The sequence below is a fragment of the Callospermophilus lateralis genome, chromosome 7 (genome assembly GCF_048772815.1).
Source record: "Callospermophilus lateralis isolate mCalLat2 chromosome 7, mCalLat2.hap1, whole genome shotgun sequence".
Classification (NCBI taxonomy): domain Eukaryota; kingdom Metazoa; phylum Chordata; class Mammalia; order Rodentia; family Sciuridae; genus Callospermophilus; species Callospermophilus lateralis.
The window spans coordinates 10,916,092-10,937,309 of NC_135311.1; the positions used below are offsets into that span (position 1 = coordinate 10,916,092).

The 21,218-nt window shown below is 39.8% G+C and overlaps 1 protein-coding gene across 2 annotated transcripts in view; it reads right to left on the reverse strand.

Annotated features, from left to right (window-relative positions):
* The window catches only part of Spta1 (spectrin alpha, erythrocytic 1), a 71,474-nt gene that overhangs the window by 5,358 nt on the left and 44,898 nt on the right, over window positions 1-21,218 (reverse strand). The window contains exons 28-46 of one of the 2 annotated variants that reach the window (XM_076861554.1): window positions 20,254-20,353; window positions 19,946-20,143; window positions 19,067-19,210; window positions 18,420-18,523; window positions 17,561-17,723; window positions 17,214-17,345; window positions 16,577-16,714; window positions 16,288-16,392; window positions 14,804-15,012; window positions 13,600-13,720; window positions 12,824-12,945; window positions 12,019-12,151; window positions 7,968-8,066; window positions 7,123-7,285; window positions 6,475-6,551; window positions 4,720-4,929; window positions 2,000-2,296; window positions 1,139-1,251; window positions 35-52 (exon numbers count right to left, since the gene is read on the reverse strand). In XM_076861554.1, coding sequence (XP_076717669.1) covers window positions 35-52; window positions 1,139-1,251; window positions 2,000-2,296; window positions 4,720-4,929; window positions 6,475-6,551; window positions 7,123-7,285; window positions 7,968-8,066; window positions 12,019-12,151; window positions 12,824-12,945; window positions 13,600-13,720; window positions 14,804-15,012; window positions 16,288-16,392; window positions 16,577-16,714; window positions 17,214-17,345; window positions 17,561-17,723; window positions 18,420-18,523; window positions 19,067-19,210; window positions 19,946-20,143; window positions 20,254-20,353 — 2,646 coding nt within the window. Of the gene's footprint in view, window positions 1-34; window positions 53-1,138; window positions 1,252-1,999; window positions 2,297-4,719; window positions 4,930-6,474; window positions 6,552-7,122; window positions 7,296-7,967; window positions 8,067-12,018; window positions 12,152-12,823; window positions 12,946-13,599; window positions 13,721-14,803; window positions 15,013-16,287; window positions 16,393-16,576; window positions 16,715-17,213; window positions 17,346-17,560; window positions 17,724-18,419; window positions 18,524-19,066; window positions 19,211-19,945; window positions 20,144-20,253; window positions 20,354-21,218 lie in introns of both variants that reach the window. The other variant, XM_076861553.1, reaches the window with a different exon arrangement.

The following is a 21,218-nucleotide window of genomic DNA, read 5'->3' on the forward strand; positions in this document are numbered from 1 at the left end:
TAAGAAAACAAACATGATAGCATGAAATACTGACCCATCCAGAAAATAAGCCCTGGATACGAAGGACCGGAACATGAATTGGAAGAGAGAAAAGAGAGATCATATGTTAACATGGATCACTTCAGTTATCTTGTTCCTTCCTTGTAAATTATTTGTTGCCATAAAATATGAAGCTTTCCACTCCGTTTCCAAAGTCTCTCCCACCCTGAGAAACTCTAAGATTTTCACTGAAGCTCCTTGCTTTAGTATCGAGAGCACAGATGTAAAGAGCACAGATGTTTAATGTTGAGCACACACTGCCAGGTCCTGATAAGGGAACCGAACCAGAGACAGAGGAGAATGGGTATTTCCTATGTATTTTTAGACATGATGCAAGAATTCTTTTTGTTCATCTCATTTATCCTTACCAATGAGTATATAGAAGTAGCACATGTTATGGCTTGGCCAGCCACCCATTTAAACATTAAAACACCTCAATTCTGACCTACCTAATAGATACATTCTACCAACTTGGATCATTTGTTCTAACAACTGTATCCTTTAAATTTTCACTTTTCCAGGTCATTTCCTGAGGAGATGTGACAAACGTTATCTTCATGTATAGAACATTTTGTACCCCTTAGTAGCTCACTTGATTCTCATTACACTTTAGGGGGCTGGCAAAATAAGAGCTTCATGTTAGGTGGTTTCTTGTTGTGCCAATAAGTACATATGTGACCTTAAGCAAGTGAATTTACTAGCTGAATATCTTCACACACTTAGAAGTAACAATATTTGTTCCGTGCATTTTTCATTGTTGCTCTGAAAGGTAAAATCAGAGATAGGAAGCAATTTGTAAAGTTCAATGTGGCATGTAAACATAAGGATTGTTATTATTTTGGACTGCAATTATAGGCAATAGGAGGAAAACTGAGAATACTAAGGAGAGAGTAAAGAAGGGTTCATATGGGTGGAAGGATGAAATTCTTGCCTCTTGAAGCTATAAGGATTAAAGCAATCCAATCCATATAGCACAGTCAGTATGTGATTTGGGGACATAGTACATGCCATGGAAATCTCTCCACTCCCCTTCGGAATGCATGTCATCAAATATTGTGTGTGGCAGAGGGGTTGTGGGGTTGGAGGGAGCCCAGCACACCTGGTCTCCTGAATCCACTGAAGGAAGGCACTGGCATTCTGCTCAAACTCTTGGCACATCTCAAAGTTCTTGACTTGTCTTGCCTCTTCTTTTTGTAGCTCCTGCTCCCGCTCCTAAAACCCAAACCACAGACAGTAAGACTCACATGAAAAACCTGCCTTTGCCATAAGAGAACCAGTTTGTCAGCTCAGTTGGACATCCCTCTCCAAAATCTAACCCATCTTCCACAGGCACATGTCTATATATTAATAGTTCTTCTTATCCCACCTCCTCTCACCTCCAAAATGTAGAAAAGACCTGTAAGGTAAGATCAGAGATAGGAAGCAATTTGTAAAGAACTTATAAGAGTATCTAGGACCAATCCCAGTAACAAGTAAATGATTAATAACAGCAAAATTCCCCTCCTCTCGATATTTTTTCTTTCTTTCTTTCTTTTTGATGTGTGTGGGGGGTAGAATTAAATTTAAAAGAACAGGTAATTATTTTTAAATGTAAAGATAGTAACAAGAGTTGCCATTAAAAAAATGGTGATGGAGTGAGTTTTTATTAGTTAACCTTTCATCTTTTCACTTATCATAGTTCCAATAATGCCCATCATCATAGATAACAAAAATTAAAAAACAAACTCATAAAAGTAGAGATGCCTTGGATAGGGGGAGAGACAGGGCTTATGAATACATACATAAGCACACACCTGGTAAAGCTATTGCCCAATGTTTCTTAGTGTTTGTTAGTTTGTGGCTCCTTTCTCAGTTTAATTACTAACAATGTTTCTTTTTTTCTTGTAAGACACCAACTTGGATGACAAATTAAGGGGTCATGCTCACTGCAGGCAAAAGTCACTCTTCTGCCTCAAGTTACCTTGATCATGTCAGGTAGTTGCTTCCAGATCCTTTCCAGCACCTCCACCGTCAGCCAGGTGTAAGGGCTAGAAGGCACATTTAAGGCCTTAATCTGCTTGTCTAGCGCCACCAAATAGTTGAAGTCTTCCTGAGCCCCAGCCAGGGAGGCCAAGAAGGCTTCGTGTTCCTTCTGCAGCTGCCGGACCTCCTGCAGCGACACGCAGTGCACAGGCTGTGACAGGTCCTCCTCCACGTTCTCACACCAGTTGTTGAAAGCTGAAGCCTTGTGTGCAAATTCCATGAAGAGCTCCTCAGCCTGCAGAGGAAAAACCAGACAGACTCATCCCTCCTGATAAAGCTTCTCAGCAGAAGAGGAGATTGAGGATAAAAATTATGACTGTCTGCATCTCAAAGAGATGAACTAAAACCAGGAGGGACCGTGTGATCAGATGAACGAACAGGAGAGGAACAGCCCTGGGCTTAGAATTTTCTGTGTGAAACTATTCAAGTCTTTCATTATTTACAAATGAAAACCTGAATGACTCTGAAAGTCATTTCACCTCTTAAGAGTTGGAGAGTGGCAAGGTAGTTTACAACTACATTTCTTATGGTAGCATGAGCTCAGGTTCTACCTGGTGCACACAAGACACACAGAAATGGATGATGAACAAATACATGGAAAAAATTATCACAAATCAGGCAACTCTTTTATTCTTTATCCACTTCCTCTTCTTTTCCTCCAACTTTCTGCAGATCACATCCTGCTGACATTTCTGAGCATACTAGTCATTTTCCTAACTTCCCACTAGCACTTGTTTGGATCTAATCTCATGTCGGAAGCTTCTCAAACCACTGCTTTAAAACATTTCCTACACTTGACCTACATCCTTAGCATGAATCTACGTATTGTCTCAAGTTGCCCATGCTCTTGAAAGACTGAATCGTCTATATTACTACAAGAGTCTTTCCAAAAAAGCACGGATTTTTACAAACAGCAGGTGATAAAAATAGTTTTAGACTTAAAATGCAACCTAGATTTTGGGTCAGCAGATTGTATTTCTAAGGAGATCTATCTTGAGAAAATATGAAAATGGGTTTCCTCTCCTACCCACCGAAAGACTTAAAGAAAATTCACCTAAATGGAGTGGAAATGGACAAAGGTATTATACATCACTTCTTATCTTGTGAACTTATTTCAACAATATATATGCTTAATTGATTTATTGTTTTTTTCATTTAAGATTTGTTTCTGTAGGTCCTATGTTCTTTTATTAATAGAGATTTGCATTGTGTTCTGGGTTTCTTGTATTCTTGCAGCAGAGAATTTCAAGAAAGGCATAAAATGTAGTAAAATCAGCAAAGTCTGTTTAAAAAAAAAGGTACCCCCAAGGGAGAAGAAGGGTCATCTTGAGTGGCAACATCTTTTTTTGTGAGCTCAGTTTTATTGGGGTATGAGGACAGAGTTGATAGAAAGTTCCACTCAAGTATCACCGTCAAGCTCTGGATTTACAGACTATTACAGACTACATTTATTAGCAGCCTAATGGCAAGTCTTGGTCATCTTGACCCAGCTGACAGGTTCTAGTTAGAACGTGGGTTTACAGAATTTATTGTCAGTATAAGCTGGTCTCAATTGTCCTGTTTTCCAAGTTTGTGAATCTCAGGTCTGTATTGTTCGAGCATGATCTTGCTTAGGATTTTGTAGCCATCAGGCCCTTTTAATGCATACACTCACCCTTGATTCTTACCTCCTGAATTTATCTGCACTTTCTCCTGTAGTAAGAGGAATAGTTTATAAAGCTGGGGTTAGGCAAGGGTCCTGAAAGACCTATCTTTGTCAGCCCTTACAACTCCACTAAGGCAGAGCTGTTGATTGACTGGTTTGCTCTGTACTATTTTTTTCAACCCCTGACTGACTGATTATGTATAACTGCTACCTAACACTTAAACAGAGTAGAAATTAACTAAGGGTCCAGACTGACTTTCATGTGTGTGTTTGTTTCTCAATTTCTCGAACTCCCTGCCTTAACTTATTGCCAAGTACAATGCTTCTTCTGGTCTGGGGATGCTCAAAAATTTCCCTGACCCTCTTTTACTATTGATATACTTTATAATACATATACAATGCCTTAGCAGCCACTGGAAAAAAATTTAATCACTTATATCCATATAGAATTTAGTGGTTTCTATTGCATTTTTAGATCCATCATCTATTTTAGGAGTAATGACAGAGGAAGTCAGGAGAGGTTGGCAATATTGTCCTTTTCCTTAAACGGGGAAGCAAGTTTCAAAAGAAATGTCACCTGACCTATATAAAGGCTTCCCACCTAGGAAATGTCAATATGAGTTGAGAACATGTTTTACGGCTACTATCGGGTGCTCCCTGTATTTGAGTTAGATAAAACTACAAGGTCAGCCTTCACTCCTCCCTGCCAGTTCTAGTTCTAAATGTGTGAAGACCTTCTACCCTTCTGTTCCAACCACCCCTTCTACTTACTACACGTTTCTGACTTCCTTCTCAAGTTGGTTGTATAACCCATCAATCCATTTTTAAAAGCCCACCTTTTGATCTAAGAAAAAAAGGACCCATTTTCATTCAATCAGAATATCTTCTTGATCTTTTTCAATGCCCTAATTTGTCTTTAGATTTTCCAAACAGGGTTCCCAGTATCTATTTCTAAATTCCATGTTTAATATTCATGTGGCTGAGACCTAACCGTGCCTCATCCTTTTCCTTACTTTCTGTAGAGGCAGCTGCTTTTCCAGCAGTTTCTCTCTGTGGGCTGCAGAGGCTTCCAGCAACTGCTCCCAGCGCCTTTGCAAGGCGTCATGGCGCTCCTCAATGGCTTTGCTCTGGCTGTGCTGAGCAGCTACCAGTTGGTCCTTCAGCTCAGTGATCTCAGCAAGTTGCTCTTGCTGGAAGCTCCGAAGACTGGCATCCAATGTGTCCTGATAAAGACCAATAGAGAGGCAATCAGCAGGAAAAACATATGGGTTCCAGGAGGTCATTCACATCTGGCTTACTCAGACAAGACAAGAATAAGGGTGCTGGTCAAGAAACAGCAAACATGACTTAGAGGCTTAAGGGAACACTTGGATTTGGAATTTTGGCTATGTTCCATTGTATGTAGACTTTATAATCCGATGTTAGACTAGTTATAAAAACTAATATTAAGGGAATATTGGATCATAATATCACATTCCAAATTTTCCCCATCAAAATTAAACCTTTCTATAGCATGCACACTTTCCCAGACTCTCTTACATCTCTTACTATACACTCTGTTCTAATTAGTAGTAGTGTCCTACTAAAGACTTTGGATGTGCACAAACTACAAAAGACCTCATACAGGTTCCAGTTACACAAATTAAATTTTTGTGGAACTGTTAATACCAACATTGCAAAATTCAGGAATTTTACTTCTAGCTTTACATGTTGCCTCATATTAGACCAAATCTTCCTTTGAGAACAATTTTAGCACCTGGATTAAAAAAAAAAAATCTGGGTAACCAAAGATTGAAAGGGACATTAAAAAAAAAAAACTGTAGAAAAGTTGGTTCAATATTGGCCTCCCTTCCCTCTTAAGGCATTTTAAATTCCTAAACTGCATAGGAAACGCGTCCTAGAAGCCAAACAGAAATAGATAATGATCTAAAATGCCAAGTAGAATTTTTGGTAGTGTTACAACGCTGACTTCAGGATCCATCAAGACAAAACAGTCCTGATTAGAGGACTTTAGATAGGGAATAGGGTTGGGAGGGAAAGGGAGGGAGAAGGGGAATAGCATGGATGGTGGAAGGAGACCCTCATCATTATACAAAATACATGTATGAAGATGTGAATTTGGTGTCAACATACCTTTTATACAATCACAGATATGATAAATTGTGGTATAAAGGTGACTCAAAGTGGGGTAGGGAGGGAGAGCAGGAGAGGAAGATTACCTCTAGATAGGGAAGAGGGGTGGGAGAGAAAGGGAGGGAGAAGGGGAATAGCAAGGATGGTGGAAGGAGACCCTCATCATTATACAAAATACATGTATGAAGATGTGACTTCTTCTTTTTGCACACATTCCTACGATTCCTTCTGGGGCCGTCATTATGCTGTTTGGACTTCCATCCTCAAACTTTCAATTAAATAAACCTCCCCTCTTGATGAAATTAACCTGCCTTATAACCAAAAATGGACTAGTACAGTCATCAGTGCAATAGAATGCACAGATAAACAGAGAAAAAAAAATTTTAAAGCCAAAAGTTGATTCTCTGCAAGATGATGAATGCCAAGGCCACAAAGCTAGTAGGTGAGAGAGGTCGGGGGAAACAGAGAGAGGTGGCAAGTTATCAATACCGAGAAGGAAAAAGGGAACACACTACAGATGCTACAGACAACGAAGCCACAGATCCTGGAAATGAAGTATCTCCAGAGGACTGAGTTTCTGTGGGATGTGGGTGTAGGGCTCCCTGGCCCCTGTCAACATGGCAGCCTGGTCTCACCTGCTTTGCCAGGAGAGTGAGGAAGGCAGTGAGATCCTCACCATGGAACTTGGTCTTCAGGCTCATTTCCTTCTCAGCTGAAAAGGAAAGAAAATGAATAAAAAGAGAACATACGTTGGTCGTCAATGAACCCTTTTTGGCAGAATGTTTTTTTTTTTTTTTTTACCACAGACAACATGAGAAGCTCCTGATTTTCCAAGGATGTGGTTCGTGGGATGGGCGGCGGGTGGGGGATAAAATGGTTGATGTTTCTAAACTGATGAAGGATAAAAATGACAAACAGATCTAGGGCTAAGAAAACTTTTAAGTGTTTCATAGAACAAAAGGAAAAATGAAAACTGGATATAAATTATAAGTGTATCAAACATACATTGCAGTTTATTTCCTAGAATATTTTGTGATGATCCCCCCCCGCAAAAAAAGGGTTCTGTGGAATTATCAGTTCCTCTAGGTGTGTGTGTGTGTGTGTGTGTGTGTGTGTGTGTGTGTGTATACACATGGGTATAACTGCATCCAGAATGGATAAGTGTGGGTAATAAAGGGAGCACCTTTTTTTTTTAATTGTGAAAGAAAAATCCCCAGAGACTATACTAAAATGAAATTTATCAGGATTTCTTGAATCTAAGGGACCCCAGCCTTGACACATACCTATCCAGGACTCCACCACATCAGCCTTCCAGTTAAATTGCTGGAAGGCATAATTATCTTCCAATTGCAACTTCCAAGCTTCTATTGCGTTTGACAGAGAAGGGACCTTTTCGTGCAGTACCTGGATCTTGGCAGAAATTTTCTCCTTATTCTGAATTTCTTCCTGCAACACCAAGGTGGAGGGGAGAGGAAAACAGACATATATACTAATGAGTGTCCAGGCTAGAAATGTGAATTCATGAGCACTATTAAAAGTTCTCATCCCTTTTATTCCAAGTATATACCTACGGTCTTCTAAGTCTAGTATAATCATCCCATTATTCATCCACTCCCAAGAAGGTTATTTCCACTCTAGTATTTGAGGAGCTTGTCATGTTTGTATACGTAAGTGTCATTTTCTTAGTTGATGTGAGCTTCTAGAAGTTATGAAGTCATTTCTCTTTAGGGGTCTCCACATAGCACTTAGATCAATGAGGTTTTGTAAAAATGATATGTAAGCAAAAGAATAATTCTCAACTTACAAAGAAGTATAGGTGTGTTTCTGTTCCTTTGTATTCTTAGAATACTCTAGGGCCAAAGCCAGTGACAAGATCTTAGTAGCACAGCAAAAGTGTCAACAAAGGATTTAAGGAAAGGTCAAAGGTATACATATAAGAATTTGAAGAACAAAATTCCAGAAAACAGCAACTGAGTAGCTAATTAGTTGTTTGGGAACAAAAAAACAACAAAAGAATTTAAGAGGTTGCTAAAGTTCTGTGTATGACTTCAGCATTACTCATGAATATGTTTGGGGCACTTTCTTTCTCAAAATAAAAATTAGACATGGAGTCCCTGGGTGAGCTCACCTTACTCAGGATATCTTCTCCTTGTGCACACACATTTTGTACTCTGGTCTCATGGATAGTAAAGTCATTGGTCAAAGCTTCATGCTTCTTGAGAATGTTCTGCATAAAGGAAATCAGTGAAAATCAGAATATCCAGGCTGAAAAACCTGTCTCTACCCACATTCAGGCTCATTGTAATATTATTCACCAGGATTGGTTCAGGTAAACGGACAGACTGGATGAGTGTCTACACTCTCTGGAAAAACTGTACAAAATTCCTCTCAAGAGTCTTCCGTTGAGGGCAGTCTTATTGGAAAACAGAACTTGTAATGTAACTGACACCATTTCTAACTTATCATGTGACCTTTACCTTTTTCTGATTTTTTTAAATGAGGGTAATATATAAAGATGTCTCTGTACTGAGATTTATACAATTCTGTGAAATGTTGCATCTATCAGAAAAAAATAGTAAATTTTAAGAGTATCCTAAACTAAGAACTTATTCAAAAGTGGTGCAAAGAGGGTTAAGGAAAATGTCTTTGTGTGTCACTGCAAACCTTCTGTGTGTCCAACTGCCCAATGGGAACATGGCTTCTGTACAGCTGGCAGAGTGGAAAGGGAAGAGAGAAAGAGGCATGAAAAGCACTGCCTTTCCATCTTTTGCTGTATGTTCCTAAGAAATATCTATACCAGTCCTCGTTACCACCACCACTGCTGCCTTTTTGCATTCCTCTTGTCATACAGCATCTCGTTCATATTTTATCTTAAACACCATAGTAACCCAGGCTAGAGGAAGAAATAGATACACTTTTTCAAATTCACCATTTGAAAACAAAACCTTTTCAATGCACGATGATCTTAAGCATTTCTGTCAGATGGTGACTCCTTTTAAAACAAGAAGGGCTGCCTTATATTTTATGTCCCCCCCCCCCTTTTTTTTTCCAGAAGCTATAAATGGAGACTGGATGGACGGATTCCTAGAAACATGCCGCAGCCTGGCTGGGCCCAAAAATAACCCGGAGGTCATGAGCCCCTTGTAGGTTCAAACAGGAACTACTTTATTGCCAGCACCCCACAGGAACTCTACTGGAACTCCATGGAAACTCCGTGAGAACTCAAAAGTAGCGGGCACCCAAGGTAGCAGGAGCCGCCTTATTGCCGGACAGCAGAGGTTTATATACCCAACTGAATACACAGCTTGTTTCAATTTAGCATCATCCAGTTTCAGCAATCAGTCATTATCTTAATAATTATACACAGCTTAACTCAATTATCATATCTTAATGGCTCGCTGGCATTACTTCTCAACCACTCCTTCTGGCAAAATGCCAGGCGCCATCTTGACTTGGTTGTGGCTCTCAACAGAAACATACAGCCTACCAAGACTAAGTCATGAAGAAACAGAAAATCAGAAAACTCTGATAAATAGTACAGAGATTGAATCAGAAATCAGAAACCTCAGAGTAAATCCCTGGACCAGATGGCTTCACTGATGAATTCAGCCAAGCACTTAAAGAACTAATGCTAATTCTTATCAAAGTTAAAAAAATTGAAGACAGGGAACATTTCCAAATACCTTTATGAAACTAGCATTACCCTGATATCATAGCCAGACAGAACTCACAGGAGATGAAAAATATAAGCTAACGTTCTTGATGAATATAAATACAAAAATCCTCAACAAAACAATAGGAAACTAAATCCAACAATACATTAAAAGGATTATATACGATAAGTAAGTGGGATTTTTTCCTAGCAGGCAAGGATGGTTCAACATGCAGATAAATATCTGTGATACACCCATTGGCAGAACAACAGTACCCTTTTACAATAAAAGTTCCTAACAAACTAGAAACAGTCAGTTTCAAACAGAAGTATAGCTTGATTGTACTTATGTGAGGTAAACAAACAGAATAAAAAGAGTGAAACGAGGCCGACTCAGAAAGTCCAAGGTTGAATGTTTTCTCTGATAGGTGAAAATAAATAAAATAGCAAAACCACAAAATGTTAGCAAAGATATGAAGAAACTTTATCACTAGTGCAATTGGTGATGAGGCTGTAAAATGGTATAGCCACTATGTAAAACAGTTTGGCTTTAAAAAAATAAATTAATAGATGATTATAATACAGTAATTAGACTCCTAAACATTTGTCCCCAAGAAATGCAGCATCACATTTGCTTGGAAATCTGTATATGAATATTTATAATAGTTTTTTTTTCCCAAAGTAGCTAGAAAGTAGAAATGACCCTAATGTCCTTCGACAGGTGAGTGATTGAACTGTGTTTGCTCATACCATGACACTATACAGCACTAGAAAGGAATGAGCTATTGTTGTAATATAAAAAGCTGAATTAATCACCTGCATTTTATGCAGAGTGAAAAAGCCAATCTCCAAAAGTGACATATAATCTTATTTCATTCACATAACAGCCTTGAAATGACAAAAAATTTTTAGAAATATAGAACAGATTAATGGTATCCAGTTGGTAGGAATGGGACAGGGTTAGGAAGGAAGTGGGTGTGGCCATAGAAGAGCAACCTGAGAGATATTTGTGGTGTTAGTAATGTTCTGAATCTTGGCAGTGGCAATCTTCTGGTTATAGTTTTTCTTGACATTACCATTGGAAGAAACTTGGTAAAGGATACACAGGATCTCTCTGGATCATCATCATCATCATTATTATTATTTGTACTAGGGATTGAACTCAGGGGCACTCAACCACTGAGCCACATCCCCAGCCCTATTTTGTATTTTATTTAGAGACAGGGTCTCACTGAGTTGCTTAGTGCCTCGCCAGTTGCGAGGCTGGCTTTGAACCTGTGGTCCTCCTGTCTCAGCCTCCTGAGCCGCTGGGATAACAGGCGTGTGCTACTGCCCCCAGCTCTGCATTATTTTTTTAAAAATGCATGTGAATCTATAATTCTCAAAATCAAAGGGCTTAACTTTTAAAAAAGAAAACACTTTGGAGTATTTGATGTGAAACCTTAAAGTGCTTCAACAAGTCCAGGGTGTGCATGAACATTTTCTAAAAAATTTTCAAACCACAGGAGTTGATAATTTGAACTATACGCTGTTTGGATTTTAAGCTTTCTTTGGCAAACCTAAGTTTTCCTTATGCCATCATATAGAAATGAATTAATCTCCACATAGAGTTCTGTGTAAATTCCCAATTTTTAGAAAGCACAGTTCTCAAGGTTCCTAGAACATTATTGTTTTATAATCACTCTCTCAAAAGCTGTCAAATCTACATTAACTCAAGATCACACTGTAAACTTTATTTCTTAATTGGGAAACCCAGCTCTGTATTTAAAATGGCATCTCATCAGGTGGGGCATGGAAAGAATGGAGGAACTTTGATTGGGTAAAGAGGAGGGAGGAAGAGGAGGAGGCATGGGGGGTAGGAAAGATGGTGGAATGAGATTAACATCAATATCCTAGGTACATGTGTGACTGAACATGTGGTGCAACTCTGTATTGTATATAACCAGAGAAATGAAAAGTTGTGCTCCATTTGTGTACAATGAATCAAAATGCATTCTGCTATCAAGTATAATTAATTAGAACAAATAAAAAATAATAAAAATAAATAAAATAAAATGGCATCTCTTAACTAGAGCTGTTTATTTATAGTAGATACATTAAAATTCTTTATCTCCTAAAAATGATATATTCTGAAATTTATGACCAATATCCAGGCATAAGAGAAAATTTTTTTTTTCAAATTAGTGTAACATTACGGTTTTAGGAAACCTTTATAAAATGTATGACCTGTAAAGAATCCAACCTAACAGAAACACCCTTTAGCCATAAAGTCCTTTTGATTCCTAGACCACAGATTAGAGAGTTAGATTTGAATACTGTTTTCATGCCTGATTGGTTCCATGACTTTGGACAATTCACTGATACCTTCAGATATTTACATCTTTATACTTAAAATTGGCAGAATTATCCATAATCCCTCTTCTCCTTCTCTCACCAGGAAAAGTTTCTAATGTTATAGGTGAAGACATTGGCTATTTAATGATCCCATTTAGAGAGAGAAAACCGATCCATTCTGCTTGTTCCCAACCTGAGTAGCAGCCAGTGTGTCTCCAGAATCCCCTCGGGCCACCATGGCCGCCTTCTCACTCATCCAGGTTTCCTCTTCCTCCGCGTTCTCCATGAATTGCAGGAATTGTAGGGACTCTTCCAACCGAAGCCCTCTGTGACGGGGTAGTGAGGCAGACAAGGAGAAGAAGGGATGGTTAGCAGTAGGATGACAGCGTGGGGGCCCAGTCTCATCCAAGCAGACCTGCTCACACTCCACAAGTTAGCCACGGTCAACCTGGACCAGGTCACAGTCTGCTAGGGGCCTGCTGGTCAGTGGGGCAGATATCCTGTGAAACAGAGGAGACTCTTGCCCTAGATGTCCATTTTGAGTCATCACCTACTATCTAGGAAATCTGCTAAAGAAAAGAAACCTTATGACCCCCAGAACTAAAATGCTAAGACTTCACCGTCAAAGACTATCCACAGTCTATGATTCAGGAACGACAAAGCTAGAAGCTCCCTTTTTCCCCAGGAAGAAATGTTTGCCTCTCACCAACAGGATGGGATGATAGTTGGAAGTTGTGCTGATAACCTGCTATGAAGAATGACACTTATAAGAAATTAGTGATAAATGACAGCTGCAGGTCAGGGCAGGAAGAAAGGTATTTTCAGAACAGAGGTAGTGATCATTTCTGTCTAGGGTAAATGGTGGACAGCTCCACGGAAGAGTTGGGTTTTGAGCAGGGACTTGTAAGCTAGGCAGTCAGGGAGGATGGTCAAAGCATCCTCCCAACAGCTGCCTAACAAATGAAGCCCATAGGAAGATAACTGGGCCTCCCACTCACCGGTCCTTGGCCAACTCTTTGAGTTTCTCCCAGTGTTGAACAAACTGAGCCAGCCGCTCCTGGATTTCCTCTTGCCCCACAGCATCCTTGTCTCCCAGCTTCTCGGCCATATCCAGCACATTCTGAAGGACACACCCATCCATTTCCCATCACTCCACAATCTCTCCCCATTCAGGCACAGTCCCTGGAAAAGTACCCAGGCCTTCCTGCCCTTTGGATCATTTATAACCTCCTAGAACTGTCTTCATGCCTGACTGGCTCCATTACTTTGGACAGTTGGGGTAGTCCTAGAAACCCTGGGAGCAGGAATGGAACTGCAGCAAGGTCTGCCCTGCTAAACGTTTCCAAGTATTTTGGCAAATACCTTGGTGCTTGCATTATGCTTATACAGCACACGAGCTGCTTTATAGACTATTTATGGTCACACATGGACTCTGCTGCCAGGTCAGACCCAGAGTATCTTTCTTCCCAAAAGGCTAACATACAGCCTTACTAGATGTCCCAACCTGCATCCCAATTGTCACTGACTTCCCAACACTGCTAAAAATGCTCCTTCCAGGGAACAGTACAACCTCCTGTCTAGAATCCTTCTATTCAGAGAAGATAAAATGTGGTCAAAAAAAAAGAACACCTGTGAACTGTATTACTAATTCTCTGTGACCTTGGAATAAATTCTGCATTCACATTTTGCAGCACCCACATATTTGACTACACCATGAGAGACAGCTAGCTATTAGATTATTTTCTCTCTTCAGGTCTGATCATTCTATGCCCACCTGGATCGCAGGTTCATGTGCCACCAGCTCTCCCTCCAGGCGTTTGTGCTTCTTCAGTAAGTTCTGAACGCCCTGCAGATCCCTCCCATAGTCCTGGGAGCTGACTCGTGTCAGTTTCTCCCTGAAACCAAGGAAGAAATAAAAAAAAAATTGAAGTTTAGACATCCAAGGTCACTCAAGAGCAATAGTTTTCTAAGTGTATGTGGGCAGGGAGGTGGTAAATTCTGGAATATTCTAATGCTAATAGCCAAAAGGTAAGTAGTGGCTGATGTTTTCAGCATAAACAATTGAGTGGTTCTAGTACAAACTAAAATACTGATGTCCACCGTGCACACACCTGTAAAAAGCCTTCCCATGAACATTTTGCCTGTCCACCTTTGTATATTTTCTTTGCTTAAGAACATATACTAATGCTACTCTTGTGGGGGGCGGGGAGTGAAAATGTGCATGACCTCTATGGCTTTTATTATTTTCATCTATCAATTTCAATAAAAACTTAGCTAGAATAGTTTTTGAAGAGTTGGTATTATAGGGGTCATGAAATTTAAATGGCTCCAAGTATAAAATATTAGAACATCATCATGAAATACAAGATAATAAATAAGATGATGCTATTTTAAGGTGTCCTCTTTGCTGCCCAATGTACTATGTTTCCATCTAATTCATTCATTACTCATAAGAATAAGCAGATCTGCAGAAGAGAAGCAAGATGCAACAGTAATATGGGCAGAATCTTTTAATTTTCTAAGAGTTCCCCAGTCATATTTTTTACAAGAAAAGTAGAATTAGTAATGAAACCATGGTAGATAGTGTATCACATTCTCTGTTTTATGTCCAGTTCAGTGTTACTGGGTAATACTGGATATAGACTGAATAGAGCCAATGATCTTAGCTGGTAATCTATAAATACTCAGCTCAGTGAGTATTACACGTTCTATGAACTATATAGAGCAAACATATATGGCTTCAAAATTTGGTTCCCTACATGTATATGAACTGCTCACCACTCCCTCCACATTTCTCTTCTTCTGTCTAAATCCAGTAATGAAATTTGGGAAAAAAATATAAAACCAATATTAACTTTAAGCAGAGACAAACATGATTAAAATGCCATACAAATTTTACACTGAAATTTCATTAGGTGGTTTTCTAGTCACATCTCTTGGATCATCCACACATTGTGAGTTGGACTGGGGATACGTACTCGATCCAGGACTCCTCATCATCTAGTTCTTGGAAGAACTGGAACAAGGCATAGGCCTCTTTCAGTTTCTCATGATGGGCACTTGCCAAGTTCTGGACATTTTCAAAGCGCGAGTTGATACTATCCCTTTTCTCCACAATCTGCTCGATGTTGAAAGTTCCGCCGGAGAGCAGATCCTCAGCCAAGTTGTTCAGGTCCTTGAGTGCCTCCTAGAAAACCCCAGCATGCTCAGTGAATGGTATTGTATAGACCCCAGACTTGAAACACCCCTGGTCCTGGTTCAAAGACCAGGTCAAATAGATTGCTTTTAAAACGTAGTTTGAATTAAGCTGGGCAGGTAACTTATACCTGTAATCCCCGCAACTCAGGGGGCTAAAGCAGAAGGACTGCAAGTTTGAGGCCAGGCTCAGCAACTTAGTGAGACCCTATCTTATAACAAAAATCAAAAGGGACTTGGGATAGAGCTCAGTCGTAGATAGAGCACCCCTGGGCTCAATCCCCAATGCCATACACACATAAAAAAAGGTAGCGAAATTGATGTTCTATACTATTATCTGTTTTACACATATTTGTCTATGTTAAGATTGAATAAGAGTTAGATCACAGAGCGATACAGATAGCACGACTCTATTACTCAAACTGTACATTTATTCTGTGTCTCCTGGTTCTTCCTTCTGATTTTCACCTGTATCCATAGCTAGAAAATGAGATCTTGGGGAATAATCTCACCATACAGGACTATCTTCCTTTACAGCAAAATACTAAACGAGAACAACTGTATTGGTAGAAAGCTTCGTTTGCCCACAGAACACACCCAGACCCTTCCCATCCTAACACAGCCTCCTAGTTATACAACCGGAGGTACCACTAAGGACTGAAGACTTTAATCTAGAAAGCCTTTGACTTGTCCTTTCTGCATGGAAGAACTGGAACAAATAAAAATGACACCATAAATGTCTGTGTGAAATGAACACCTGGTCACTGTTCACAGGGCAAATTTTTGGTTGATATTAGGTTGCAAATGGAATTCTTCACAGGTTTTCTAGAGTGTATATGTATTTCAAATTCATTGTACATGTTCCAACTGATTCTTTTTTTCCTCTCTCTCTAATTCTGTAAAATAAAGTTGCATTTTCTTTCAAAGGCCAGATCAAATATATAGCTATGGAAAAACTCCAGGAAATGGATCTTAAAAGCTGTCTTGTTTGTCTTTTAAGTGATGCATGTATATAAACTAGTGAAAAGATAAACAAGGCAGCTTTTAAGATCCACTTACTGGAGTTTTAGAGTCTGCAGTTCAGTGATAATTGACAGTGACTGTCACAGTGGCTCTGCAGCCCATAGATTTGACCTGGTTAAAATGAATGATGGCTGAGCCACCGTGCTCAGTTTTGCAAGGCTACGTTCTCAAATGGTCTCCTAGAAAATAAGGGAGGAAAATAAGAAATGTTTCATCCTATCCAAAGGGTTTCAATACTACTTGCCTCTCGAGCCGACATCTCTTTTTCCAACAGCTGATGCTTCTTGAGCAGGTTTTCTGCAGAAGCCAAGTCCTTGGCCTGATCTTTCATGGCCAGAAGTGTCTCTGCCTGGAGACAAAATAATAAGTAATAAAGCTCATAGATGAAAACCGTGGGTAAGGAGAATAACATTTAGCATCTAGTCTACAGTCTTTTCCCAAGAAGGCTCAAGAAAACCATTCACATATAAATTCTTTTATTTAACAAGTGTTCTTGAAACTACCATCCTCCCACCACCTCCAGGTGCAATTACCTCTGAGAGCCAGAATTCGAAATCCCGGACACTTGTGTTGAACCTCTGCTGGCGGCTAGCCTCATTGAGTTTCTCTCCTTTGTCAATGGTTCTCTCAAGGAGGCTGACCCAGTGTTCCTTTAGCAATCTCAGTTGCTCCTAACTCAAAGAAAGTGAGGATTCTGAGCACTGTGACAACTCGAGAGGAGAATGTAGGGAGTTTCTTTATGTTGGGATTAGCCAAAATTTGCTGACAATTGAATGTCAGACATTTCAAAGTAGTTATGCTCACTGTGGAAAAACAAGAAGTTTTGGATGACAGGAAACATTTGAAACAAAGATCCTGCACTGATTGCAATGACTGGCATCCAAGTGCAAAAAAAAAAAAATTCTCGGCCGAGGGATAGAGAATGCAAAGCAAGCATGAGAAAACTTGGGAATTCAGTTGAAAGCTCTCTTGGAGTTCTAGGAGCTATGTAGGATGGGAGAGGTGGTCTGAGCATTACTGCTTTCTTTGCTTTTCTTCCTTTCTTGTCTAGAGAGAGGAGGAGTAACCACAGAGTACATGCTGGATCCCCACCCAGAGAACAATAAAGAGTAAAAGATTTTTATGCATGTGCCTTTGCAGCCCAAAGCTCATCCCAAGCAGAACCTTTACCTCCATGGTCTCTTCATTGCCATCACAGGCCTTCAGCTCAATCAGGGAGTTGCCCAGGTGGATGACTCCTTCCACCTGCTCAGTTCGACCCCGGACCTCATTTTCAAAGGTCTGGTGCTTCAGGTATTTCCTCTGAAGGCAAAGCAAAAACTTATCTTTTCATGTAGGTAAGTGAGATTTTTAAAAAATCAGGTATAAAAGGAAGAGTTGATATTTTTATCACATCCAAGATATCGGTGATTTTAAAGGACTTGCTTCATGTTAGACTCAGTATGTGGGGGTGCTCATTCAGCCAACAATGTGAGTGAGACTGGTAACATTTTCCAAGATTCCTATTTTGAACTTGCCTGAATGTTGGTGGGGTCTTTGTAGGATTCATCACAGGCTATGGGCATCATCTCACTGATCCATTCCTCCAGCTCCTCAAGGTCACGGTAGAATCTTTTCAGATCAGCATAGTCTCCAAGTTTTGTCCGTTCAGCCATCAGTAGGGCTTTGAGCGCATCCCATCTGTGGGAGGGGGCCAGATGAATTTTTTCCATTTTGCAACCTGCTCTTTTTCCTTTCCTACTGTTTGACTGTTTTTAGATACAAAATGCAGTGGTTAAATCACGTAATTTCTAGTGTAATTTCCATGTCTTTCATCCCATGAGTCTAGATCAGACAGTGTTATCATTTGCATCTTTAATGCCTCTGAAAAGCCCATGTGTTAGGCAATGCAGCAACGTTCAGAAATAAAATGACCAGTTTCCATTTAATGGATTTATAATCTGAATGGACTCCTGGGTGGTAAGTGTAGGCAGGTGGGATGTGGCTGAAGGAAACAGGTGCCTGAGGATGTGACCTGGGACTATATCTTGTCCCTAGCTCCTCTCCCTCTCTTTGCTTTATAGTTCTCTAAGCAGCTTTCCTTCACCACACTGTTCTGCTATGATGTTCTGCCTCACCTCAGGCCTAGAGCAGTACAGTCAGCCAACCATGCACTGAGACTCTCTGAAACCATGAGCCCCCAATAAACGTTTTCTTTGTCTAAGTTGTTCTTGTCAGGTATTTTGGTCACAGTGATGAAAAGGTAACACAGACAGCTTCCAAGATGTCAAGATAGTTTAAGGCATCTAGAAAGGACAAAATCTCAGAGTGTCTTCCCCGTCACAATGCTAGCAAAGGGGTCACTTTGCTACATCTTCCGGTAGCCTCGGGACTGACCTGCTTAGCACTTGTTGGAGCCGAGTGTTAATCTCTTCCTTCGCATAGTGGTCATCATCTATGAGCTGATCAGCAAAATCTTTTAGGTCCTTAATTTTCTCTTCCTGAATAAAGGAAAACAAGAGACCAGGTGCCTGAAGATTAGACTGTGGGTACAATCTCAGACTCCCTCCTAAGGAAGAACAGTAATAACCTTTTTGCCTTCAGGAGACAGCTCCAAAGGTAAATGCCTTATAGGAAGGTCTATAGGAAGGTGTATTTTAACTCAACAGGAGGAGACAGATCTAACAATCTTACTGAGGTGAGCTATCTGTGTGGTAAGGATCTCCCTGAAGAACAGTCGTTCCTCATGACTGTTGTCTAGAGTGAGGCCTACGTGGGGCAGGATGTTGAAATAGGTACTAAGAACACAAAGTCAATTTGAATCCTCAAATTTGGGTTTCAGGATGACAGACTTAAAGTTCAGTCACACATAGGACTCGGATAAGACAGTGCCTCGTGTCAATCCACCTGGCCTGCCTCCAACTTGTCTGTAAGAAGTAAATGTGAGCCAAAATACTCGTGAGTCATGATACCAGACCAATGTATAAGATTTCTGTTATGCCCACAACCACTATCGTTGGAATATCTACATTCCCTGTTGTTACCTGAGCAGTGATGGCTTTCTCCAGATCATCACGCTTCTTCATCAGGGCCTCTAGGCTGTTTAAGGAATCTCTGTCATCCGACCTCAGGGAATTCTCACGTGCCGTCATCCAGCTCTCAACCTGCTCACATTTACCTCGGAACGACTACGGAGGATGAAATGAGAGGTATGTTCAATGTTTATTCTGGGTGGACAGAGGAAATGGTCTTACCCCTCTCCTGTGACACGAACAGCAAGGATCCTGCAGGGAGTATTTATGTTCTTTTAAGAAACATTCATACAATGAATCTTAGCTATATTGAATTTTCTACTCTTTCCTTTCTGTGTTTATATAAGCTATAACACCCATATCTTACAACTGGAAGATACTGACTGGTTATTTTCTTTAAGACTCTGCTGAACGTTACCCATAGAGTTGGCCTGTGACGTCCCCATACTCTTCCCTCTGTAATCATTCCTTCCTCCCTACCCTCAAAGCCTTCAAGAATTTTGTTTTACGAAATGATGTCCTATATTAGAATTATCTGTACTACATGTCTAATTTTACTACTTAAAAATAGTAACATTAATTTACTAATTTTTGTGACACAAGGGCCTGCACACAGTAGATTCTCAATGAAAATCAATCAACCCCTTAATTAATCAATAAATGACAATCATTCCCTGTCATGTCTAGGACCGATCACTTTCTTCTTTATCTCTTCTAACAGGGATAAGAGCAGAGAATAAAACAATCAGACTGTAGAACATAATATTACATAATCAAGAGATGCCCTTTTGTCTACAAAAAGGGAACTCTGTGTTCTGAGTGACTGTGATATCCAAATATAACTGCTTACAAGGAACAGAGTAGGGCTTCACTACTGGAAACCTGCTGTACCTGCAATTTCAGGCATTGCTCTAGCATCTTCTTGCGTTTTTCCCAAGACTTCTCCAAATCTTCTCTCTTTAGTTGAATGTCTTGAAGTTTATTTTCAATCTCAGCTCTATTACGGTGCACACTGTCTATAAGTTCTGTGCCAAAATTTTCTAAGTCCTGGAAAGTGGAGGCCTCTGCCTCCATCTCGCCATGATGCTCCTGTTGGAAAATGGGGAAGTGGACTGGTGAAGCCAATCCTTTTGAAATTTTTTTAAATGAAGCAAAGTTATCAGGTCAAGTGATTAGTGGTTGTGGGTTTTTAGCCATACCTGGTGTCGCTCTATCAAGATCTCTGTGCCCGTTAAGTCCTCAGCTAGCTCCGGTGAGGATACCATGCCACCAATGGCACTCATCCAATTTTCAAGGTCCCTAGAGAAACAGGTATATTGGGATGGACAAAAGACCTTGCCACATTCTACAGGGTTATCTATCCTATAACTTTTTAGAAAATATTTCCAGAATAACATTTTCTATGTCTTCCTATGCTTCCATGCCGCATCATGTTTGGTGTTCTCATTGTGTTAACGATAGCATTACCTTGCATTTGAAAATCTTGTCTTACATATTGTTTCTTTTAGTTCCTGAAATAATCCTGTAGAGAATTATAAGAACTCTTCTATTTCCATTTTGGAGATAAGGAAGTCAGCTTGGAGAAGGTAAGCAATTTGCTAATGTGGTGCAATTAAAACCAGACATATGGACTATGTTCTTAGAATATTTTCTACCTAGACTAGAGCCCAGACCTCTGGAGTTCTGAACAGAACGTATTCCATGACTGCTGTTGATTCCTGTTCCTTCAACAGTTTTCTGGGCTTTAAAGATACAGCTTATGGAGTCTTGGGGGAGGCGCATCTTTTCTTTTTCCCAAAAAAATCTAATACATGCTTCTGCTCAGCACACATATATATACACACATAAACATATATACATGTCATACATTTCCTACATTACTGATTAAATCAAGATTTATTTCTTATTGTTTTAGTAGTCAAGAATTTAGACAAGGCAAGCTAAGATTTATTCTTCCAGAGAGCAAATGTCAACCATGCATTGACTTAAAAGTTATCATGATATTAAGATAACAATCCCATAAAGAATATATTTAGTCTTGTTTGCTAAATATTAATCCTTAAATCTAGGAAAGAGAGGTCTTTTGTTTCTTTATACAATATTTTTTTTCATTTATCCAAACATCTAGGTTTTATTTCTTGCTTACTAAGTACCAAATATTTTG